General features: G+C 37.2%; 1 protein-coding gene across 9 annotated transcripts in view; it reads left to right on the top strand.

The window, feature by feature from the left end:
* The window catches only part of SMARCA2 (SWI/SNF related, matrix associated, actin dependent regulator of chromatin, subfamily a, member 2), a 120,131-nt gene that overhangs the window by 76,967 nt on the left and 16,794 nt on the right, over positions 1-26,370 (top strand). For all 9 annotated transcript variants that reach the window (XM_049796621.1, XM_049796628.1, XM_049796622.1 and 6 more), the window contains 3 exons: positions 1,412-1,489; positions 7,397-7,615; positions 25,811-26,028. In XM_049796621.1, the coding sequence (XP_049652578.1) occupies positions 1,412-1,489; positions 7,397-7,615; positions 25,811-26,028 (515 nt within the window). The remainder of the gene's footprint in view (positions 1-1,411; positions 1,490-7,396; positions 7,616-25,810; positions 26,029-26,370) is intronic.

Raw genomic sequence — 26,370 nt, 5'->3', positions numbered from 1 at the left:
GGTGATTAGAAGTAACTTGTTCATGGACACATTTTTTGTTGGCACTGGTGTTTGTAAATTTTTCTTCTGCCAAGCCTAGCTTGTTGGCAACAGGGTTATTCAGACTAACCACAGATGATGCAGATGCTGTCGTTAGCAGCTGCTGCTGTGGGATCCCTTAATTTTTTCAGGTCACAAATTGCTCTGTTTGAGATGATAGGAAGCATGTGAAATTTTCATGAGGGTCACAATCTTCGTAAAAGGGATCTGTACCCTTTTTTTGTCTGTATGTTTAACTATGTAACTTTCTTTTCTTGAACATTGAAGGAGCACTGACTAGAAGTGAGAATAACTAGCTCTCTATCATTTTCCCAGTTGCTTTTTTCATGTTAAAATTTGAATTATATGTAGATTAAGGTATAGATATGTTTGCTGGGAATTGCATTAATAAGAACTGTATTTTTTCCTGAGGTGTAGAAATCTTACCAGTGGAGGGAAAATAAGATGCATGGATATAGATAAAGGCCTTTTCTGTTTATTTCTGGGAAAAACAAAAGCTACAGAATGTTAGGTTTTTGGGTGCTATATGCAGCATTCTATACTCCCATTTCACTGAGTACAAAACAAGAGTTTTCATGAAAAATTCTAGGTTTGCAGCATACTGTAACATAGGTTGAGTAAGCCATATGTAGGAACCAGTCTGTAGTTTCATTGTTTCAATTGACCAGTTGTCAGATATGAAATACCATGTGCTTTCAGAATAATTGAGGGAGGGAAAGTGAACATTGTGGACTTTGATTTTGTTAAAATGGATATCATATCTGATCAGCTTTAACATTTTTAGTTGAGTTCTACAGTTCTGTTTTTCCAAGGACTGCTTCTGTTTTTACGAAATAATTCATTTTGTCTCAAGTCACAGGTTCACATCTCAATTTCTAAGCAGATAATGGTCAAAAGAAAGAGGGACTTAGCAGGCGTTTTTCTAGTATAATGACATGTTTCATTTTTTTTTTTATTTAACCAGGGCTTTTTTATTCTCCTTGCATTGACAGCAAAGACCTCATAATGCAGAATGGTATTTCTGAGGGAGTACTGTAGAACAACAGAACGGAAATGCATATATTTTAACTGAAGCACTAACTGTGTTTCTGACCCAGGAAAACCACAACCCAAAATTTCCTGGTTGCATATTTGCTCATTTCCTCATTCTTAGTTTATGAAGTTGGTAGTAAGTCCCAATCATCTCCCTTAATTATGTCTGGTTTGCGTTACTTCTGAATTGCTGAACACACTTAAAAGTTTTAGTTTCATTTTGAGTGTTTCACACGTGTCGTGACAGAAGGAGGGTCAGTGCAACACTGACCTGATGGAGACTGTTACTTCAAGTTGCATGTAGCTTCTTTCTAATACATTTATCCATCTGTGTAACCAGGAGGAAGATGAAGTTCCTGATGACGAGACTCTGAATCAGATGATTGCTCGACGTGAGGAGGAATTTGATCTCTTTATGGTAAGGATGATACGATCATAAGTTGAATACCTTCTCTAGTGTTTTTAACAAACGCCCTCACCTTTTGTCATTCAGATTTTGGAAAACTTTGCTGGAGAGATAGGCTTTATTTACTTGCATTGTTTATTTGAGGAAAGAAGAGTAGTCTACGTAAATAAAGAGTTCCTCACATGACAGAAAGACTTCAGAGATCCTTGCGGACAGTATAGTGGAACAGTGCCAATCTGGAGGTAGATTCTGGTACAACCTGAGAAACTTACAGTGCAAAACTGATAGTCAGAGTTTGGCTCCCTAATTCTACAACATACATTTATTTTTCAACATTTCTTCTGACTTTTGGGCTATTATATTGGCAAGGACAATTAAAGGATCTTAACAGGATAGTAAATTAGTAGACTGAGAGTGCTGTTTTCCTTGTAAGTTAACTGGGGTTTGCTGATGGTTTTGTCAAGGGCCCAATTAGCTGCATCTGTGCTGCTACAACTGTTGAACAGTTACCAAAGTAGAGCTAGTGACTGTAGTTCCAATGCGAGCAACCCATTTTTATTGGTACTTCTGGTTTTGGTTTTGCTGCTACAACACTAATAGAATAATTACTAAAATGTCAGTGTAGGCGTGGATCTTGCCTGTTAGTGTGTGTACAATGTGAGGGTTGCTGGAGGACTTTTGAGAGTCACTGACACAGCAACAGAATACTTAAGTACTGAAGGTAAAGCACCATTCCCTTTAATTGTACAGAGGCTGTTTTGTTCTGCAAGGTGGAACGAGATAGACGGTCGTATGTGCATGAATGAAAGCGTGTCAGGTGGTACCCACACAAACAACCATTGACGGAAGCACAGGTTTTTAATCCCTCACCATCTTCTGCTCAAGCATTCATCTCTAAAACTTCACTGTTACACAAGTGTGCAGGCGCCCTTTTTTTACCTAAGTGACAGTTGTTCAGGTGCAGAGTTGGCAAAGGCACTATTCCCCCACATGGCCATGCCTTTTGTCATTGCTGACTTGCCAGTTTAGTCCTTTTGTGATAAGTTTCATTTAATGTTATCTCAGAAGATCTGAAATCCCTAAAGCTAGGCTACACACAAGATGAGTGCTTACAGACACCTATCTTTCTAAACTTTTCTTCAGTAGTTCAGGTGTAAGGAGATTTACATGACAGAAACCAAGAGGTGGCTGTTCGATCCAAAACTCAAAAGGAATAGTTTCAGCCATATTACTGGCTAAAAGTACCTGTGAAAGCATATTTGGTGCTGGAACAAGTTTCTCAGTACTTCTCCTTCAGACCCAGAAGGAAAGAACTAATCCATGGACTGAAAGTAGCTGATGAATTTATGTCTTTGCGGGAAATTTCTACAACTTCATCTTTTTGGATGAAGTTTGAAGGCTATTAACAGCCATTCAGTAAAACAGTTGAGGGGGCCTAGAGTGAAGACCATTTTAGCACTCTGTGGGCTGAATTTGTTTTTCACGTTAATTTACATGAAAGTTTTTAAGGGAGAGTAAAGAGTTGGTAGTAGGTGATAAAAATGTGAAGATGCAAAGCTAACATGCTTTGGAAGCCAGGGGCTTGAAAATACTTAAGGTAGAAACAGTGAAGTTAAATATTAATGGCTAAGAAATAATTTTAATAGTTAATAAAGAATTTGTTTTTCATTTTAGTAAACTGTTTAATTATAAAAGTCTGAAAAATAAGTTTGGCAGTCAGGGTTGTTTGTCGTCTTTTTATCAATAGTCTTGCATAGTCAGATGAAAAGCAAAAAGATAGGTTTGTATTTTCCTTACTTCAGTGTTCTGGTTTCAGCTGGGATAGAGTTAATTGTCTTCCTAGTAGCTGGTACAGTGCTATGTTTTGAGTTCAGTATGAGAAGAATGTTGATAACACACTGATGTTTTCAGTTGTTGCTAAGTAATGTTTAGTCTAAAGTCAAGGATTTTTCAGCTTCTCATGCCCAGCCAGCAAGAAAGCTGGAGGGGCACAAGAAGTTGGGAGGGGACACAGCCAGGGCAGCTGACCCAATCTGGCCAAAGGGGTATTCCATACGATGTGATGTCACATCTAGTATATAAATGGGGCGGGGGGGGGGGGAGTGGGGGTTGGGGGATTGCCACTCGGGGACTAACTAGGCGTTGATCGGCGGGTGGTAAGCAATTGCACTGTACATCATTTGTATATTCCAATCCTTTTATCATTACTGCTGTCACTTTATTAATGTTATTATTATTATTAGTTTCTTCTTTTTATATTCTATTAAACTGTTCTTATCTCAACCCACAAGTTTTACTTCTATTCCTGATTCTCTCCCCCATCCCACTGGGTGGGGGGGCAGTGAGTGAGCAGCTGCGTGGTGCTTAGTTGCTGGCTGGGGTTAAACCACGACACTCTGATACCTGTGCTGCCTCATTCCCTCTGTTAAGGTTGTGCAGATGTTATCAGAATACATCGAACTGCAGTATCCAAGAAAATGTGTTTTGGTTTGTTCATTTAACTAGGCTTAGAGGTGTAAAAGCATGTATTTTGCTTATTTAAAGTGAGCAGTTCCAAAACAATAAGCGAGAGAGCAAAGCAGTTCCCTGAGAAGCTGTTCTGTGGTCACTTTTCAGGTTGGAAGTATTCTTTGGCATAGATCCTGAGATGTATCTGTAGAACTAAATACACTGTTAGAAAGAGGATATGATATGTACAAGTGGACTTTGTTCCCCTGACTTTTAGAGGCTCCACGTATGAAACATAGGTAAAAACTCTAGATAGCCTCAAACCTCATACTGTCCTACTTTTGCATTCATTGCAAATGATGGCACTTCATCACATAGTAAATATTCAGAGAAAAGGCAGTGTTTCAGTGTGATCTGTACAACTTTCGTAATAGTGTGCTTCAACAAGTGTTACTCTTCCTGGAAAAATTTTTAAGTTATTTTTAATGTTATATTTACTTAAATAAAGCAGCTAACCAACCCGTGTTGGACTAGGAATCCCTTTTCTTAGGCAAAAAGCGGCTACTCATCTCTGTAGCTCCTTGCCTCCTTTTAATTATCTTGTATTGGCGTTGTACCCATTGGGTTGCCTGTCGTCTGTCCACAGAGAGGAATCGGAGGATTCCCCAATCAAAAGGTCGGTGCGCACTGGAGTCCTTCCTGGTCCCGTCTCCCGTCTGGAGCAGCAGGACAATCCAGGCAAGGCTTAAAATGGCCATCCCATCTGGTTCACCAGAAACTGTTGTCCCACAAGTGGGATTCGATACCCGGTGTGCAATAAGCCAATCTTGCACACAGAGCCGAGATACTTATTTATTTCATGTTTGTGCAAAGATGGGTGCTAGGTGATAGTTCTACAAAGCTAGCACACCACACCAAAGACCTACAGCGTAGTATTTATTCTGTTACATGATTAGTACCCACCTAAATTTATGTTCATTGGTTGGTAGTCACCATCTCATCCTACCATTGGTCAGTTATATTTAAATTTGCCTCGCTTTCTATGTAGATTAGCAAGCATGCTCCTTGCAGGTGTTTGGGGGGGCAAGTCTTTCCAGTCTTGAATTGAGTTGGAGGTCGCGGTCTCCCCCTGCCACATATACCTTTCCCTCAGTTCATGCTTCTTTGGCAATCATCCATCTTTTGGTGCTTTCTGGGGCAGGATGTTTCCTTTTTATCAGTCTTTAGTTCCTTCTTCAAGGGTGTAGTCATTAGCAAAGCATGCATTGTTTATACAAAGTAACCAGGCCTGCACAATGAAGCGACTGATTAATGGTTATCCTAAATCAAGCAGTGTCACTATGACCTAGGCATTGGCCAACATATGGCTTTACTTAGTCTACATTTTAGCTAAAATCAGATTGCAAAATTATCAGACAACTATTCAGCAGCATTTCTGCATGAAGTATTCTTAATGCTAAACTGTATAAATTACCCGGACTACAGTTTGAGTTAGTATCCTAAGAAAAAACAAATGGCTGTTTGTATCTCTTACATCTCAGGTTAACTGAGAATGTTTTTTCCCAAGTGCTTTCATTTCAGAAAACAGCTGTTAAAATACACTACCTTAGTGTTCAGTCTTTGTCTTAGAGCTAGAAACATGGTCATCGGGGGGGGGGGGAAAAGAAGTTTCAGCATTTGCTTCATACACTTAATGTCATTATAATATGGTGTCCCTGACTTCACTGAAGTTTGCTGCTAAATAATAGAGAAATCTATCCTGTTTGAGCCTTCTCTCAGTGCATCATGCTGGTTGCCAAGTTAGCAATAAACCAAGCCACGTGTCTGGCTTGAATGAAGCATTTTTTAAAATAAATTCAGATTGAATGAGATGTTCTTTAAAAGGTGAAATATGGAAGTCTGCTATAAAAAAACTAAAGGCTATACAGCCCATTCATCATTGTCTGAGGTAATGAAAAATGGGGAAAACCCACATGTCTTTATAGTTGCTTCTTGACTGTGGTTGGACCTGCAGACTGAAGACACACATCTTACCTTCTGCTTTTCAATGAGTTTAGAAATCAGATAGGGCACCAGACAAGATGATGAAGACTACTTGTAAGATGCTGTGCCTGAGGTAGTATTTTGGGAATGCTTGTATTTGAGAAGTGCCAAGATGAGGGAAGGTTCAGCATATATTCAACAGGGCCACCATTAAGCCTCAGTTAGTAAATTTGGCTGGTTTTGAGCTGTCCCTATAGATAAATAATACCCCTGAATTTATGCATGTCTGTGTCTTGGCTAGGGGTGTGAAAGTATGATATGTCTAGTTGGCATCCTGCGTAAGTGCAGCATCATGCACACAAGGGAGGGGTTTGAGCATAATTGAGAATGCTTTTTACAAATGTTTACTGGCCAAACCAGTAACCTGTTTGACGCTACAGCCAATTCTGGTGCCAGTCTATTGGTGTCAGTTTTTCAAATATGAAAATAAAATTCTGGGTGGCCACCTGTTTGTTTTCTCTGCTTAGCAACTGATTACTGAGTGTTTAAGTACTGTATGACTCTTCAAAAGAAGTCTATTCATATTATTTGATTTGGGCTACAAAAAATGCAGATGAGATTCACAGGACCATAGGAGCCTAGATCAGCATACAGCCAATAGAGAGAGGTGGATGCTTCCCCAGGAGGATTATAAAGCACCTCACTGATAAGTGTACAGCAGGTCATGGGAATGTATCCAGAGTGTCCATACTTGTTTTTTGAGATAATTACTCACCACACTTGAAATTAAGTTATGTGATTACTTCTATTTCATCTTAAAGTCTTAACATTACCTTCTAATATTCTTAAACACTTTGCCTAATCTTGCCTCATATTTTTGTATGTGTTTTGATTTTTGCCTAGTACAGCAGTAAGATCAGGAAAAATTCAGTGGTTTAAGCGTGTTGGTTTTGTGGCACTGTGTAGACAAGCTGTTCTCTGAATTTCTTAATTCTCTTTCTTGAGCTTTTAAATTTTCTTCTGATATTCAGGCTCACAAAACTAGTGTGTTTTCAGTTATTGTTTTTAGTTACATAACAATAGCACCTTACGGGGTGTTGTCAAGGAATGATTAGTATTTGCAGATCACATCTGTGAACACAAAGAAACCATAAATCCTGTGCAAAAAAAAAAGGAAAACAGTTATTTAACACTAACACAGCACAACAGAGTTCTTGTGATCTGCTTTGTATCAGTTAGCTGCTGTGTTGTCTCAGTTACTTCAGTAAAAGCTGGTTATGGAGTAGTGAATTTGACTGAAAATCAACCATCAAGTGTAGCTTCTTTTTATAGTTGCATTTTAGAAGTATTTAGAAGTATTGTGGAAGGGAAATACCTGTGAAGGACTTAGTCTGAAGTTTCAAGTATCATTAGGTAGCCAGGAATTTTCGTGGTTCACTTAATATTTGCCCTTAAAACTGTTTTATCATTTCCCAACTGCCATTGCAGCGCATGGACATGGACCGTCGCAGGGAGGATGCCAGAAACCCCAAGCGTAAGCCCCGCTTGATGGAGGAGGATGAATTACCATCCTGGATTATTAAGGATGACGCTGAAGTTGAAAGGCTTACGTGTGAAGAAGAGGAGGAGAAAATATTCGGAAGAGGATCCCGTCAACGCAGGGATGTGGACTACAGTGATGCTCTCACAGAGAAACAGTGGCTGCGGGTAGGTTGTCCCCTTTTTTTGTTTGTTTTTTTTCAGTTGAAATTTATTCATTTGTGGTGTGTTTTTTTTTCTTTTTGAAGACTGCACAGTTGCACCAGGGAGAGCACAATGTAGTAGTTAAGGCCTAAATATCCTTATTATCCAGCTTTTGCTGCTGTCTTGAAGGTAAAAGTAAGTTTTAAGCTGCATTGCTGAAATTTAAATCAGTGTTACTAAATGCTGAATCAGGACTAGGATAGCTTTCTATTGCAATTATTCTATTGCCGTGGATCTTGACATATTTCTTACGTCTTTAGAGACTTTCATAAGTGTCATCTTTTAAGATATACGAAGAACTCTTTTATGGTGGAGGAGACCAGTGATCAGTGTATATTACAGCTTTCTGTGCTGCAGAAGCTTAATTTTATTAATTTTTTTTCAAACACCAGAATTTAACCCTTTTAAGACTTTGGAAACTTTCATGTAAGTCTTCTTTCTTTCATGCTGTTTCGTTTCCAAGTCCTGAGCATTTCTTGGCTCCACTGAAATCAAAACTCTCAACAAATGATAAAAAAATTCAAGACCTGAAAGTAAAGATTTGAAACTTAACTCACACCAAATCTGTGATTTTGTTGTACTTGAGGATTCTTGCCATTCTTCTGTGAAATACACATCTAATGAATTCTAATATGTGTGCCTTTTCAGAATGGTAGTAACAGGGGTGGTAAGGAGGTGAGGATTTATTGTTGGAAAGTCTTTTCAAAACCAGGAAATTTGATAATGTTATGATTTCCAAAACATATAGATAAAGTATCATATGTGCAAAACTAGTCTACATGGTTTGACAGAGTAAGTTTTGTCATAGAATAGCTACAGACTTAATGCCAACATGACTATACAGTGTAGCTTTTTGTGTATAACTTGCTAAAGACAGGTAGAAATCTTACCTACAGTTACAAAATTGATGTTTGTGAGAGTGCTTTAGCTCTATGCTAAGAGCTAATCCACATTCTGCTGCTGGGTGTAAAGCTTAGGGGCGCAAAGGTTTGAATTATACATCAGCTGTACATCTAGGCAAGTTTGTGAAACTACAGGAGTTTGATACTTGACATTTTCAAGAAGTCAGTGGAGAAGAAAGACCTAGAAACATAAAATACTGTCTGGATTCTCAAACCATTTACCCTTTCCTACAGTGGAAGTGCTTGCAGTATAGTGTAGATCAAGGTCATTTTAAGCTAATTATTTTTAATGATAGAACACTGGCTATGGCAACAAAGAAGTTAGCTTTGGCTTGCATGTTCTGTGTCTTGAGTTGGGTCTCATACTTGGGTTAAGTGCTTTACTGGCAGCCCTAAAAAAATTAATTTAATCCATTTTCATACTTGGGGTGGAATCAGCCAGACCTGTGTCATTTATAGTAGATGTTCATCTGTTCTTCAAGACCTTCCCAGCAGTGAATTTAGAAGTCTGCAGGGGAGCCTTTCTGTTATATTTTATCTGAATTTTCTTGTTGGATTTTAACCCAGTTACTTCTTGTTCTAATCACTCTGGTCATGCAGAACAGGCTGCTACCTTTCTTTTTTTAATGTTTCTTTGTCATGGAACAGTTGTTTTCCTGTTCAGTCTTAAGGTTAACAACCATTGCTCATCTAGTCTTTTCCCATAGTTCCTGTTTTCTAGATTATTTTCACTGATTTCCTGTAGCTGTTCTGTGTGTGACTGACAGCTTTCTGCAAGTTTGTTCAAAAGCTAGGCAACAAAATTCCAGATGCAGCCTCATTTGAATAAAGAGGAGTTCTTTTGCATAACTTCTAGGATACTTACATGTCACAATCCAGTATTTCATTTTCTTAACAGTAAAGGTATTGACTCATGTTAAATTTTTGATGTAGTATAATCCCTTAATCCTTTTTTGTGGATCTACTTCCTGGCCATTTTTTCAGGAACATGTTTTGTATAGTCAATCTTTCCTTCCTAGTAAGAGGATTTAGTATATGCCCTTGTTGAATGATACCCAAGTTTTCTTCACCAAAATTATTCTGAATTTTAAGTCTGTCCTCAGGTGAACTTCTGGTCAGTTTGGTGTTCTTTGGAGATTTAGTAGGCATACTTTCTATTCTGTCTTCCTAAAGACACTAAAAACACTGAAAAGCACTGGACCATTTGATAAAGAGCAATTATAAGGACTATTCTGAAAACAATTTCTTACCAGTTCTACATTTACTTGATAGTAACTGTTTTCATTATTTGCTTCTGAGACTGTTGTGTGAGGCCAGGTCAGAAACCTCGCTAGTAAAGATGGTACATATACTACCCCCTTTTCAACATAGCTTGTTACTCTTTTGAGAAGAATTAGTCTCCCTCCTCCTCCCTGTTGAGTTGTTAAGCATGTTCTCAAATTAGCTAAGTTAAAGCTAAGTCAGATTGCTTCACAGTGCATTGCAGTCCCTACTGTGTCTCTATTGTATACAGATGTTAACTTATGCTTTCAGGTGGATTTGAGAGTGTGTTGAAAGAAATGCAAGTATAGGAACTACTCTTTATTCAGAGGATTTATATTTATAGTGTACCACTGCTTATGGAGGTTCAGAATAAAAACTCCTCTCCATTGGGTGGATACTGAAATCTATAAGTCAAGTTTTCTGAGTTTTTTCATGATCTTATTTTCCGTGTGTGTAAAACAGAGTTCTTTGTCACACCTATTGGCCTCCTACCACCATCACTTCCCGTCTTCTTTGAGAATTTAAGTGTTTGTCTTTCTCTGTAGTGACATCTCTGGAAGATTGTAGAAAAAGTGGTAATAACCTTGTAGAACATTTTCAAGGGAATCTTTAACTATATAAACGTAAAATTGTAGATGGCTTATAAGCATTTGTATCTTCTGGCTTTGTCACTGTAACTTGTAAGGTAATAGCAACATGCATATTGCATGAAAACTTCCAATTAGTCATTTCCTGTTAACTTGGGATGCAGTGAACTACTTATATCAGTAAAACTGGAAACAACAGAAGAGCCAGAAAGTACTGAATTAAGAATGCTACTTTAATTCATTAGATAACACTTTTACTCATGTTCTGCATCATGCCACTCTCCAGAGGCAACTATAGATACTTCTGGTTTTGCTGCAGTGTTACAGACGAATGAGATTTATTTACCAGCAGCAAGGGATGCCCCTCATTTTTTTCTCTTGCTGAGGCTGCTGCTACAGCTTTATAGCTATCTTTTTGTGGGGGTTTCTGGAGTAAAACTTTGCATTTCTAGCTAATAAGTTGTTTTCATAATAATATCCAATATCCAGTCCTCATCCGTCTCTTTTTCTTTATGTGTCTTGGGGAAGTTGACTAGATCTCTCTTCTGACGAGTTTTGCCTCAATCAGCAGCCCCAACTTGGACTGTGGGGATCAGCTGCCTGCTCCTTTACAGTTATACCCTGACCCTTCTGCTGATACACCCAACACTGAAGAGTCTAGTTAAGGCCATACACCTCAAGGTCTGTATGCATGCATGTATACTGACCAAGTATGTCAGCTCCCTCCTTGCTAGGAGGTCAAGTAGCTGATTTTGGAGGCAGGAGACAAAATAATTACCGAAGCCAAACCTATGGACATACACAGTGTTTGGTGAGATTGTGCTGCTGCTGCCCTCAACAACCTGTAAATTCAGTTGACACCCTCCCAGGGAAGCTAAGCTGTAAGACACAGACGAGCTTCATCACTAGCTGTCGCTGCAGCCTGCTGTTCTGTAACTGTTGGCATGACAACCGTATTTCCTAGAAAAAAAAACAGGAAGGAGGAGTTTGCTTCCTGACCCTAGAAGCATTTATGTTCTGGAAGTATTTCATGCTCTAGCAGATTGTATCTGTGCACCACTTCTAACAGGAGTGCAAAATACTTTGCTGGATCCCATGGCAGATCATTTTCTAGGGGAGTCATCTACTAAGGACTCATTGCTAGGGCAGGCTTCAAGAATCAGAGGATTTGTTTGAGTAGTTACAAGACTTAAGAAAGTCGCGTCTGGATTCAGCTTCTCATCAAATTTAATTGCTGGCTAGGTGACATGACTGAAGTTTTATTGCCTAGTCATGCAGTTTATTCGAAATAGCTTTGCATGTTGGCCAGGGAAACACACTTGAGTCCAAAAAGCTCAGTGTTTCGTTTACCTCATGCAGACATGCAAAAGTCAACCATTGTGGACTACTTATTTTGCTGATGTAAAAATTGTAAGCATTTGGTCTGTAATTAGTCAACCTTACTGATACTTAAAAACAGAATACATACAGAATATCTGGTGAATACTGTTTAACATAATCATGACGAAAATTTTATTTGCTTTTTTGTTTATGTTTACTAACTAAGGTAAATAAGTTGTATAATAAATTGAAGTACCTAGCAGGAAAATGTTGAGCAAGTTTTCAACTGTTTTCTCATCAGCTGGAACTTTACGTAACTTTTTGATTTTACACACTGTCTAATGGTCTGTTTAAAGTTAGGTCTGGCATCAGAGGTAGTAAAGTTGGGCCAGCTTGTTACTACAACTTGACATAAATTACTAAATGTTTTTCAGTTAGGTTTGTGTTTTCTGAGAGAGCTTCACTTTTACATATACAACTTTAGAATCAATACTAAGAAGATATTTTAAGACATGGTTTTGTAAACTGTTATGGTGGAATTTGGTCTTAGAGTAGTCTTCGTTAGATACTGAAGTAGCTGTGTGGAAAATCAGCATTACATTTGATAACTGTTTTAGCTTCACTTTTCAGCTACTGGTTGTTATTTTCAATTGCAATGCAGGTTTTTTTATATAGTCTATATTGGAGGCTGAGATTCTGTGAAGGAGGAGAATATAACTAACCTTTTACCCAGTGCGTAGTTTATCTGCATAGTTCATGTACATGATACCCCTCCACCCCTGGTTTTCTCTCTTCCCTACTCTATACCATTTCTGGTTACAATTGTAAGTTTCCTGACTTGCTGCTAAACCTGTATAACAGTCAAGTAAGTGAGTATTTGCCCAGGGCATTTGAAGAAAATTGCATTCTAATCTAAACTCTGGTCTGTAGTATTGAATTGCAGATCCAACTGAATTTTTTAAACAAGGCACGTTTAAAAGACTTTGTCACTGGAGGCTTAAAAAGTCCACCATCCCAGAGTGTTGTCCATTTTGTGACTAGCAATCATCAGGATGCCCCACGTACTATTTTTTAATGTACAAGGTGAGGCTGATAAGTTTTATGCATGCGGAAGCTGATTTCTTGAAGGACTAGGAGTTTGGACATGACTTTAAGGCCTCACAAAGCCAAGCCATTTTTATGTTCTGAGTATTACTATCTATTTAAGAAAAGGAAAAAAATGGCTACTTTTAAGTTGCATTGAAATTAAAACCAAGGAAGCAGTTTAGATGAAAGGGGCTTTTCTTGGCTTTTGATATATGAAAGGGAATTTAAATGCATCTACCTGATAGGTTTTGTTCTCTGTTTGGCAAGATGGGTTTGTTAGTTTATGAAGAAAAGAACCTGAGTTACACCCTGGATATCTTTTTCAGAAGCTGGAGGTAGGATTGAGAGTATTAATTTTGGAAACTAGCAAAGTACTTTGAAATGCCTCTTCAGTATTTGAGAGATAGTCTCAGTAAGGCAATTTTTAGTGTTCCAGAATTAGTTTTTGTGTGAGAAGGACCTCTAGTCAGAAAATCTGAACAGCTGTTTCAGAGGAATACCTATCAGTAAAACATCTTGCCTTATTTTCATGAGATTCTTTTTTTTTTTCAGTCTGTGATTTTATCCATATGATGTTACATGTAAAGTACCATAACAAATATTAACAGTTTCAATTGCAATTGTACATATATTCTCCCCTAGAAAACATTAGAATAATACTGTCATATAAACACCTTTCTGTATTTTTTAAAAATGTGAGTAGTATTGTTAACATTAGACTAAAATAAATTGCATTTTCTTTGAAATAGCTGTGCTTTTCTGACATACCAAGTTTATATAGCATGGCAACCTGAGTTAAAACTCTGGATTTCAGGCTTTGCTATATTATTATTGTTTCAAGTGCAATATTTTGCATGAAAAAACTAGGCCCTGTAGTTAAGACGCATGAAATACTCTTCATGTGGAAGGTCAAAATTCAAATCAATTCCCAAAACTGAAACACAAACAACTACTAGATATTTCACAAAATCCACAAAAAAAGGAGGTCTGCATCAAGATTTTAAAACATTACTGTTGCTAGGGTCATTTGGCAACAGAAAGAGAAGCAGCAAGCATTTTAATACTTAGGTCCACTGCATTGTTACGTTCTCTGACATGCCTTGACAGTAATAATGATAGGTCATACGTAGTAGGTGACCTTTTGTCACCTATCAAACTTTTGTATAGAGGCAATAAATTTTCCTATGTTGGTTTGGATTTACAAAACGGTTAAGAAGTTACCCATACTTTCCCAAGTTTATATTGTGGCCATTGTATTTATCCACTCTGCAAAAGGGAAGCATTTAGTATTTTGCCTTGTCATCAGGAGCAAACTGAGAGACTGTTACTGTAAAGTGCCATCTTTTGAAGGCAGACTTGAGCTGGTGATGGGAAGCTTCACACTGATGTTTTCAATGCAGCAAGCATGACAGGCAAAAGTAATCCTTTTGGTGCATCAGTGTATGTATACAGAGCTCTGCTGCTTCTCTAGAAACCCACAACTTAAATGAAAGCAATTCGTCTCTTCTTGTATGTAAACAAGTATGGAAGTACTAACTTAGCAAATATGGAAGAACAGGAAGTCTCAGACTGAACTTCTCCAAAATTACTCAGCTTATCCTTAGGCCTGTCATGAGTGGAAGGCCTTAGGCAGTTAGCTTCTTGAGCCATCCTGAAGTACTCTGCTTGATGAGTGGAATGGTGTATTTCCTTACTGTAGCAGCGGAATTTTAACTTTAAAAAAGGAAAATCCTACAAAAGTTTTCCAGTAATCATAACCCTGTAATTTCATCCTGTACTCTGAAATTGTCAAGTTTAGAGTGCTGCAGTTTACGGTTTAATGGATAACCATTACGTATTCTTTTCAGTTGCATCTGACAATGTAATAAAATATTTTTAGCTGGATTTCACACTCAGAACCATAAGATTTTGTTGCTGCTTACAACCTTGCTTTATTTTTTTTTAGGTTTTAGTGCCTTTTTTAACACTATACATTATTCTGTTGAGAAACTTCACTTCTTCTTAAGCCTCATTGCCTTTCTAGGAATCTTCTTTGTATTCTTCAGTTAGCCTTTGCTTCAATAATAGTTTTTGCTTGTCAGCCTGTGATTTGCATTGCAATTTATCCCAGAAGACCAAAAAGGCCTTGTAGACACATATTGTTCGTGTTAGATTTTTACTTTTAGGCTGTGATATGGTCTAAGTCCTGCCACAGTCTGATAACTGCAGCTTTAGAAGCATCCTGAAAACATGGAACTACTGCATCACTGCTAGAAGTTAGCCTCACAAAATACTGTTTCAGTATAAAGTACATAAAGGATACATATAACTTAGCTTTTCTCAGCAGGTTGTCCAAAGTTTGACTTAGTTTCATTTCATGCTATCTTTTTCCAAATTCTGCAAAGTTATTAAAAAACTATATTGGAATTGTCTTAAAGGTCTACCTCCTACTGTTTATTCTTTAAACACAGTCTATTTCTATGAGTAAAATTTTTTTCCTCTGTCAGCATGGGAAGTGAGTAGTCTAATCTCTTGCCATACATTTTTTTATATCATACTCTCTCAACATTGCATGCTTCCCATTCTTAATTGCCTCAGAGTACCTTCATTAATAGTGATAGATGTCTATAACCAATTTCCTGCGCTATTGGAAAAATCCTTCAGCTCTTTTCTGTGAATAAGTAGGTACAAGACATCCTATGAACATCAGCTGAAAAATAGTGAAACTATAATGGTTTCTGAAAACTGGGGCTTTTTGCATTATATTTGTTTTATGCAAGATATTTTATCTGTTTTGTTTTGCATTTATTTTCTCCGTTTTGTTCCCATTTGATTATTTTCCACATTTTAAACTTGGGATAAAAAAAAAGTCTGTTTGAGAATGTGTGAACATTCTTAAATATAAGTGAAAAGGAGAACATACAAAAGAAACTACTTAATGTTATGACTATTGTCAGAAGCTGAGTTTACTTTGACATGCATAAAAGAACCAGTTTAAGGTTTGTACTATTACCTTCTCATTTTGCATCATTAAGAACGGTAGTGTTTCAGGGCACACTTAAAATTTATGCTCACCTGTGGAATAGAAGCCTTTTGTTAGTCTGTTAGTGTGTTGATCAAAAAGAGAGAAACACTTAGTGTTTTTCTGAGCAATTAGAGGTCGTCACTGGATATCTGTTCTTGACAGCCAAGTAATTCATCTATTCTAAGGCTAGAGATTTGGCTCAAAATGAGTGATTTCACACTGGAAATCTGCTAATCATCCCTTTGTGTTTTATTCCTTAGCTGTGTTGTTTGCATAGTAGAAGAAAAGGTGGCTTCTTAAACTTTCTACCAGGATATGGTATCCTGCTGTTGACTGTGTTGCAGAATGAGAGTTGGTCCTGTCTACTTACCTTTATCCAGTGCTTAGAATTGTCAAATTTATTTTTGCTATAGAAAAGATATCTGTCACTGCAAATGTTAGCAACTTTCACTGGAAGCAAATGTGGTCCTGGAGAGAGCTAAGGCTGAAGTTTCTTTCCAAAGGACTGATCTGGTGAGCGTATAAACCCTGTCTTTATACCAGGTATCTTTCTGATTTAATTAGTAGAGTCTCAGAAGAAAAGGGAGGCAGTGCTCTTTGAATGAAGAAAGGCTAAGCCCTGGAAAGTTTTTTAAAATAAGTTAAAAAATAATCCATTAATTCCCATTTTGAAGGACTGAATTTTGAGAATTTTTTTCATAAGGAACAAAATCAAATATGAGAGTTCTGTCTTTAGCTCTCAGCATTAAAAGCTGCAAAACATTAGCCACACTGCCAGCCTGTCAGGACATGCAACATTACAAAGTACAGATTTCCTGCCTTTTTCCACAATAGAAGAATATAACATCCCTAAAAAAAAAAAAAGGTAAATATCCATAAAACCAGCCCTATTATTCAAGGAAAAAAGGATAAATGAAGTTTATAAAAAGATAAATTAAGTTTGTGTGGTACTAAGAAGCTGGGCCTTTGGCAACTGCAACAGTATTTTGTCAAAGACTAGGTAAACAGCAACAGGAAATACTTGTCTCAAGACTGGAAAGAGAAGCCATCCTGTTACAACTGTTTATTAGTGGTCAGATATAAATGTGTTTCTGATTGGTTTTTTGTATTCATAAACAGTGACCATATATAAATGTGTTTCTGATTGTTTTTTGTATTTATGATCTCCCTTGTAAAATAAACAACGTCTTATCTGACTGGGAGACAATAAATCCTTCGAATGTTGTAGAATTCCTGTTTTTCCTTGATTTGGGATCTGGTTTTTATTGTTGAGTATCTTCATGACTTCATTGCAGCTTGTTTCCTCCTGCTCTGCAACATTTGTCTGTGAGCCTGGACAGAATGTAGTTGTTAACAGAAATACTACTAAATTGTCTTAAACTTTGTTCATAAGTGGTAAACTAATTAATCAACTGTTTTAGCAAATCATTAATATTGGAATAAAAAGCTAATCTCAGAAGAATGGTAGAATGATATATCCCTACAGTAAAAGATTATTGTAGACCAAAGAAGAAAGATCTGGAAGTGAAACCCACAAACTAAGCCATACCAATCTTTATTTTATTTTCGTTCTAAACAGTGAGATGCCAAGGAAGATAGAATATCTCCTGTTGTAGGACACAAAAGTTTTGTGTTGTTGACTAAATTGCATGCTTATTATTTTAAAGGAATGTAGGAAAAAGTAAAGTAATCTCCCCCACCTCACCCTGGCACACCTCAGAAAAGCTAATTTTCTCATGCAATTCATTTTCCTTGCTGCCCCTCCTAAGGAAGATAATGTACTTGGTAAAGGAAAAAAGCACAACTGGAGTACCAATTATCTTACAATATCTTTGTCAGTATATTGTCTTCTACACTGCTGAAATAGGTGAGTCAGAATTCTGGATAAGTCAGGGAGAAAATGCCAATAAAAATAAAAAAGGGAGAAAACCTTCCACTTCCACTCTTCCTCACTGAAAAAAACCCAGTCACTCTGGAGCACAAACTGCTCCAGAATCCTGTGTATGCAACAAACATAAGCATCTACATCATACTGAACAAGATAAAGGGATAAAAATGAGGCATCTCTGTCATGTTAGATTTTACTTCAGGATGGATTGCTTGTGAATCTGAAGCCAGGAAGCATGTATCTTCCATCAGCTGTTTTCCTGTGCTGGTGAAAATTGCATGTGATAGATCATTCACAAATGGAAAGACTGCAGCAGGTACCAAGCTGGCAGTCAATGCCCTCTTCCCTAAACAGGACCTTTCTGTGATTAGGGTGAAATGAAATGCTTCCTGCTTGAGTTCCTGTCAGAGGTTTTCTTGGATTTCCTGCTCATCCATTTTAATTCAGCAAGCCATTGGCATCTGCAGTCATCAAAAAAGCCCAGACTTTTTCTGTCCTTACCAAGCTTGTTGAGAGGTTCTTACAGTTCTTCATCTTTGGTGTTTGATCTGATTCACTTTCGGCAAGGGAGACTTGAAGAAATCAGGACCTTCTGCACAGGAGAAAAAATGTAGCAACTCATGACTTAACAGTGTTATTTGTAAAACTTGTAGACAAAAGTGAATGTACAAAAGTAAATTGCTATTTTTATGCATCTCAATTATATCAACTGAATATTATCTTCATGTATGCACATTAAATAAGTGATCATTTTCTCCAGACATTTTAAAAAGCAAGTATGTATAGAAAAATTTATTTCATATTAACTTTAAAAAACACGTGCCATGGCTTACTTACAGTTGGTTCCTGTTTTGTTGTCATTTAGTTATTTTATGTTACAATTGCAAACTAAAATTAATACCGGTCTTGAAAGATAGCTTTGGTCACATTAAGTGTATTCCTTTACAACTGCGAGTCTAAAGACTTATTCCCACCCACCCCACCCCCCCAAATTTGCCTGCAGTATTTTCTAAGTGATAGTCTTGCAGTGTCTTTCTTGAGTTAGTTACATCTCATTCAGTCTGTAAATTTTACTTCTATTTATACTGCCAAAGATACCTGCAACTATTTCCAATGCCAGTGTGTTAACAGTGTTTACTTTTGGAGTCACCAGTATGCTGTAAGGTTCTGAGCAATCTGAAGGCAAACTGAAATACGCAGTATACCATCTGGTTCAGAACTGCTATTATAAAATCCCTTTCAGAATATGTTTGTTTATCATCTGGCAACTTTCATGCGCAATATTTCACAAGTCCATTGTCCTCCAGTCTTGAATGGGAGAGCTCTTTAGAAAACAGGCTTTTTAGAAACAGGCCATTACTCCAAGTGACAAGAGCTGTTCAGCAGGTGATCTAGCTTTCTAAAAAGAAGGGCAGAAAATTTGGGAAAAAAACCAACCAAACAAACAAAAAACTGCCACCACAACAAAACAGTTCCATTTTGAGGAGGTTGATATGAATAGTTTCTGGTATAGAATTTGTTTGAATTTTTTTCCCCCCTTCTTTGTGTTGCTTCTAGGTTAGGTTGGCTGGTCAAAAGGCTGTTCAAATTAAATCGTAAGAAGATAAAAAGTACAAATGTATGTCAAATGGGAGGGGTAAATCACACTTACTTTTGAAAACTGCAGAAGACAACTAGAGATAGTTTTGTAGATCTTTTTAAGAGTGTGGCTGAGTAGCTGTGGACTGCAGAATAGTGATGATTTTTGGTCATTCTACACTCAGTGTCTTAATACAGTGAGTGTGTGTTTTCTCAGTGCTCTGATTTGTTAAGCAAAGCATGTTTGTAGTCAGCATGATACAGTTTTTCACCTTTTTATCACCCAGTTCCTTCCCCCTAATGGAGCACTTTCCATGTGCTCGGTGAGCAGGCTGTGAGTCCTGGTATCATCAGGAATTATTGTGGTCTTCAGTCTTTCTGTCCCCAAAATTTATGAAAAGCTCATTACTTCCAAAATCACTTTGAGTTGTTCCATTTGAAATCATAGTTTGCCTTTTGGGGGAGGGAAGAGTGAGACTAATTATTGATTTATTTTTTTTTTAACCTGATTTCACTTTTGAACAGAAGAAAATATATGTCCTTGCCAATGTAGTTTGCCATAACTTGGAGCAAGTTCATCAGTGCTGGCTCTGCATGATGCTTTACTTTGTAATTGTCACGTTAAAGATTAAGGTTTACCATTAAGATATTTTACATTAAGATTAAATATTAGGATATTTTATGTGAAATATTTTTATCAGACCAGAAAGAAAACACTGAAGATAAAAGCTTTGATCATATAAATATTTTAAATAGATACTTTTTTTTTTTTTAATGTGATACTCTGTTGCTTTGGTTGAGAGCATTTCTCTTTAAAGGTAAGTATGTTGTTGCATGGTTCTGTTGAGCCTTTTTAGCATCAGTCTTTAAATCAAAATGCAAGGAAAAACTATTTATAATTTGCAGTATTGTTTTCCTTAATGTCTAATTAAAAATAGGCACCTGGAGTTTCTGTGCAAATAATTAAGCAACTATTAATAGTTTTCAAATGCAAACTAAAAGACAATCTATCTTCTCCACTTCTCAAAAAGAAGCAAGTTTCAGCGATGTGAAGATGCAGGTCCAGACTGATGAACATATGGCTGAAGGACTCAGTTTCCTTATTTTGCAGAAGTTCGGCATATCTGAGAAGACCAGTTATTACAAGTTCATGTGTTTTTGCAATAATTGCATTCTGTTTGTGTTTTTAAAAACAACAACACTTCCATTTCTACCTAAGTGCTGGATGGAGACTTTCTGGAATATTCCTTATGTGGACGAGAATAAGTCAGCAGTGAAAGAAAGGAAAAACTGGATGTATTCACTAATTCTTTGCCTTTGGCAGATTTTAATCTATACTCTGTTTTAGTTTAGTCCCAACAAAACTGGTCTGGTAAATCTCTTGTGCGATACTATCCAGCAAGGAGAGGAAATTTAGTTAAAAAACTTTTCATCAATCCTTATACTTATCTTCAGGTATTTAGTCATTGCACTGTTGGTATCAAGTATCTTACACGCTTTCATCATCAAGGGCGTTCTTCTTCACAGTCTTTATCTGTAGTATTCTGACCTCTATGCTGTAGCATAGCAAGAGATAATTAGCTAAAATGTAATGGAACTTGCTTTAGAGAACCAAGAAATAATTCCAATGTGTGGAAATTAGAAACAGTCCCAGGCATCAGGGGTGTCACTGTTGAGAAACTAAGCAGGAGAACCAGATTTTGAAGAGAACTTTTGGAGCAGATGAACTTCAGGTTGGAAAGTTGAAGTCCTCATCAGTTGTCAGATATAATCTGAGAACCAAAATGTAAAATAAAGAGGGGTAGGGTTCCAAATAGAGCAAGATGGGGGGGAAAAGTGGAATTTCTCTTGGAATATCAGTATAGGACTTGAAGAATTATGCTGAGGAATGAAATTGGTGTGGGCAGGTAAATGACATTTTAGTGCTTTTGGTGTTTGTTAGTAGCCTTGTGTAGCATTCTTCTACTTCTTTCTTCTCTTCCAAATTGGTAAATGGGAACTTTACTTTGCAAAGCAGTCATCTGTTTTTCGTTACTACATTACTGACACGTTTTTTTCGTTTTAAGTGCTTAACAGCCCTTAAACTTAGTGCCTCTTGGCCAGTAGTCAGTACAATGCCCAGGTAAATTATTTGTTTTTCCCGGAAAAGTTCATTCTTTGGAAATTTATTATGACTGGGTTAGTATCTATGTTCAGGGACTTGAGAAGTTGACTTTTTTTCTGTTCACCTATGTTCTATAAGCTTTGTATGGAAACATGAAGTTTAATTATCATGCTAGCAAATCTGTTCATGTGGTAATGTTAGTCACAAGAGCTCTCTTCTAACTTTGCAAGTTGGAGAGACATAGGGTGTTGATGTCTGAAGGGAAGGGGGCAAGCTATCTTATTGTTCATTTCATTAAGATAAAATCAGAAAGGGACGCAGGAAGAGATCTCATGTTCTTTCGCATTTCCCATTTAATCTGAATGTATTTTCAGCATTATAAGACTAACATGATTGTTGACTTGCAGAAGGCAGTCGTGAAACGAAACTCAGAGCTGTACCTCTTAGTGCTTATTTGGGTCCATAATTCTCAATTGAAAAGGTGTTCCGTTGTGGTGCTGTGTCATGCTCTCAAGAGGAAGTTAAGAATACATCCATAATGTCCTGCTCTTCAAATGGAGAAATAAAACAGATTCCATTTGATCTTTCCTTTGTTTCTGTGGTGCTTATTTGGTTGTATCCTTGTTCACTAAGAGTACTTCCACCTCAAAACAGCTTTTCCTTTATGAAGAGGAAAATGTAATTGCAAGCAGAAATCGGAAGGCCAACTGTCTCAGAAGTAACTTCTACTTGCCTTCTGAAAAATCCACTTTTGTGGGTTTGTTTTTTGGGGGGCGGAAGCTTCCTTTTGGAGGAAGGCAGTTTGGTTTCTTTAATCCATGGTCAATATGCTCTTCCTTAAAATTCTGGTGCCCTGTGTAGCCTGCGTGCTCTTAGCTCTTTAGCAAGGAAATTGTTCTGTGTACGTGGATCAGGACACAGCATTAAGATACAGAAGAGTGGGAAGATATTGTCAGTCCTGGACTTAACATTGGGTTCTCACACTTCCACTGGCATCTTGGGCTTTAATGAGGTGCCCAGCCTTTTGCAAAATTTGACATTAAATTTTCACAGCTTTCTTTCAAAAATGAAGTCTCCAAACTTTTTTGTACTCCTTAGTCCTGTTTCCTTAAGGGAAGGAAGGTGTTAAATTTTCATTTGTGTACTATTTTCCTTGACTCCCTTGCTGTTCACCTCGCTAATCCAGAGGCATTTGACCATGGGAGATGACTGTGCTATCTTGCACCCTTGCACAGCCCATCATCTGTCAGGAACTGGTGATTTGTGTGTGGAATTTGTATCGTTATTGTACTGATAAAGGTTTGGAAGGGCATTCTCTTTGGTGTGGCACTTCAGCCCTAGAACAGTAAGCTTTTCTAACAAAGAGCTCAGTCAGATGAATTAGTTTAATAAATATTTCGTTGCTCATACACACATGCGTGCATCCTATGTGTAGACATATGCAAAGAGCACTAGTATCTCTGCTGATAATTGATTTATGTGATATAGTTTTAAGCCACCTTTTGAGGCAGCATAAATCATATAGGTTTAGTTTTAAATATTACTGTTTCTATATAAAATATAAGTTTGCCACTTGAGAACTAATGTTAGGAGTCACAATAACAACATTTTTGGACCGCTGGTATTGTCACACTGATTTTCAAGTAGTGTCACTGAAGTCTTAAATTAAGGAAAACTGTCTGAGTTTACATTCATGTATATAAATTTTGAAAGCTGAGTATAGTAATAGATTGATCTGTTAGCTAAGTAGACAGTTTAATATTTGTTTGCAAATCTGTAGTATGCTAAGGATTAATTTGCTATCTGCTAGTCACTAATTTTAAGAGTGCAAGAGTAAAAAAAATCTTTTTACTTTTATCTTTTCTCTTTGTCCTGATACTTTTTTTCCAAAATATTACCTACTCCAAGGAAGAATTCTATGCAGAATTCTAAAATTAGTTGTTAGTAAACTCTGTGAAGACAGTACCACTGTTATTTTTTTGGCAGTAGAAAATTTGTCAAGCAAACAAAGAATAAAAATATATTTTAGTTAAGTGAATACCAGTTTTCTGAAGGACAACAAAATGTTACCAAAGTTAACAAAATGATAATTCAATTTGGTTTGGTTTTTTGATTTCTTGTAAAGCAGAATAGATTTTTATATCAGTTTCCATAACCAAAACCTAATCTGTTAACTGTGGAGCAATAGGAATACATTTTCTATAATAAATGCATCTTTAAAATGCATGCAACCTATTTCAGTTTTAAAATCATACATGAAATTGTCTAATTGTGCTGTTACAATTAAAATGCTAACAAGAATCAGTAACTGCACAGCTAAAAATCTAATTTGGAATGCCTAGAATAATAAGGGGAGAAATATGATAAGTAGTTGTCAATATTAAAGCAGGCTGAAGGAGGAAGGCTTCGGGCCTTGTAGTAGGTAGAATGAAACAGCAGATTTGAGTATCCACAATCCTTTCAGTATTAAATTTTCAGTAAAATAAAATTACTTGTATATGAAAACATAGCCTTTCCCCAGCTCTCTTTTTTTTCCTGATCAGCTGATGAAGAGACTAGCAGCTCGCTGCTTTGCTGGCTTGTTAATTTTATCCCCACTAACTGTGATTTCCGATAGCCGGCCTGCTGATAGTGGTAAGGTAAATATCCTTTTTCATTGCCGTCTTGAAGATTCAGTAGAACTACCATCACAGGCATGTGTAGGTGTGTAACACATCAAAAGTCGGTGTTCTCCGTGTTTCAATGTACAACTGAGTGCTTAAGGAGAGTAATGACATTAACTGTTGACAGCCTTGCATGCTGTATTTATTATTAGCTTTTCTAGCTTCCAAGATATGCAGAGAAATTGCCTTTTCTTAATCTTCGTTAGCTGCAGTGGTTTATAGTAGGTATCCTGCTTTAGCCAAATGAGTATTAATGAATTTGTGTGCAGATATTTTTTTTCTCCTGCTTTTTCTTCCTAACTCATCAGATCTCAAGCCTCCTTCATAGTGGTTATCTGAATGCTGTGGAAGCATGATGTAAATTGTCTTTTGATTATTAAGGCCTAGTTTCAGGCTGTCCCTCAGGATTCTGCGTTCGTGTTTGTTCTGTGGATTTGCACATCGGAGGATGCATAGGAAACAGATTTCAAAATCCCACTGGTGTTTTTAACATGCCAGGCTGTTTTGTGTTGTGCATCAGGTTTTGTTCACAAAATGTTTTTCAAGAGACATTGTACACAATTGAGAAAAATTATGTCTGGGCTGTAATCACTCTTTTTATATTGATTGTTATGCTCACATGATCATAAATATTAGCCATGTTTGGTGCTGTGAAGAAATGAAGGTAATTGCCTTATGATTAGAGCTCTTTCAGCTACGAGAAAGGACTGATTAGCATTTGCATGTACTCAAGGCAATATTGGGAGGCAAAAGGGACAAATACCAACATCAGTTATGTTCTGAGAAAGCATTAATCAGAAAGCCTAGTTTGAAGATTGTTTTATTTTTAATTTCATTTTTCTTATGACCCGGTATTTTTATTTCTTTTGTTGGCTTTCCCAAATCAAGAAAAGTTCAGCTTCTTGCTTTATCACATGGATCTGATAGTCAGTGTATGAACAGGTTCCCTTTATTCCTAGTTTGGTTTTTTTGTAGCAATTTTTTTATCCCTCTACATAGTGCTGCTGGGTCTGATTAAAAGCGTACATCCAGGTAATTGAAACTAGTGTTCATTGTTTGTGACTGGGGGGAGAAGGGGGGGGGGGGTTGATTTGGTGGGGGTTTTTTTCATCCCATGTTATGAGTGCTTTTTGCAGTAAAACACTGTACTGTCAGTGTTGCTGCCTATCTGTTGGTTACTGTTCTAGGGGAAAATGATAGATTTTAGAGATGCTTCTAATGCTTAGGCGATTTGAAAGTTGCTTAAACTATTTGTAAGAGAAGTTGAGTTGTCACTGCATAAAGTGTCTGTGTGTTGTTTGTGCGCACAAAGAACTGTGTGTGATCTGGCTTTGGGAGCCAAGCACGGTTTAGACTCTCCTGTTTGAAAACATGCAATATCAAAGCCTGTTTTGCATGGAACTACATAAGCCAGAACTGCCACTGACATGAACAAATGAATGTTTGTTGTACACTTACTGACACGGTACCACAGGCCGTTATTGTGTGTGACACTGTGAGTTGGTGTGGAATTCAAGGTTTAGATAAACGTGCATCTGTTTAGATGACAGTGGGATTCTTAGAACAAGTTAATGTTTAGTGTCTCTTTGATTGCTAGTAACTCAGTTTCTTGTTGTACTCTTTTTTATAAATAAGCTGAATGTTTTGAGTTGAATTATCTGCATCCTGTGGGGTTGTGTTTTTGTTTTTAAATACAGTTTGTTTTTTCCCTTTGCAATATCTCTTTTGTTTAAAAATCATACTTTTTGAATCCATGGTTGTCAGGCAATTGAAGACGGCAATTTGGAAGAAATGGAAGAGGAAGTCCGGCTTAAAAAACGGAAGAGACGAAGAAATGTGGATAAAGATTCAGGGAAGGAGGATGGAGAGAAAGCAAAGAAAAGAAGAGGCAGGCCTCCTGCAGAGAAGTTGTCACCCAACCCACCCAAACTGACAAAACAAATGAGTGCTATCATTGATACTGTGATAAACTACAAGGATAGGTGAGCTTGGAGTTGGTCTCTCTCTGGTCTCTCCCTCTCTGTTGGTATCTCTCTCTACATTTTTTAATGGTTTCATTTTTGTTTTCAGTCTTTAGAAGGATTTGCTGACACAGCATTTCTGAAAGTAATTCCATTTAGGGCCTGATCCTGTCTCAGTCTTTGTAGAGGGTTTTTTAAAGACCCATCTGATACGAAGTTGTTGAAACACAAATAGAAAAAGTAGGCATAGAACTCCTGCTTAGAAATGAAGTGATTCTGCTCAGGAGGTGTACTTAAGAACATTTAGCTTGAGTGAGTGAAACTTTTCTTCAGTTTAGTGGTGCAGCATGTGTCAAGATTAAT

The sequence above is a fragment of the Accipiter gentilis genome, chromosome Z, assembly GCF_929443795.1.
Source record: "Accipiter gentilis chromosome Z, bAccGen1.1, whole genome shotgun sequence".
NCBI classification, from domain to species: domain Eukaryota; kingdom Metazoa; phylum Chordata; class Aves; order Accipitriformes; family Accipitridae; genus Astur; species Astur gentilis.
Note: the sequence above shows the minus strand (reverse complement) of the source record. Positions and strands in the feature narration are given on the sequence as shown.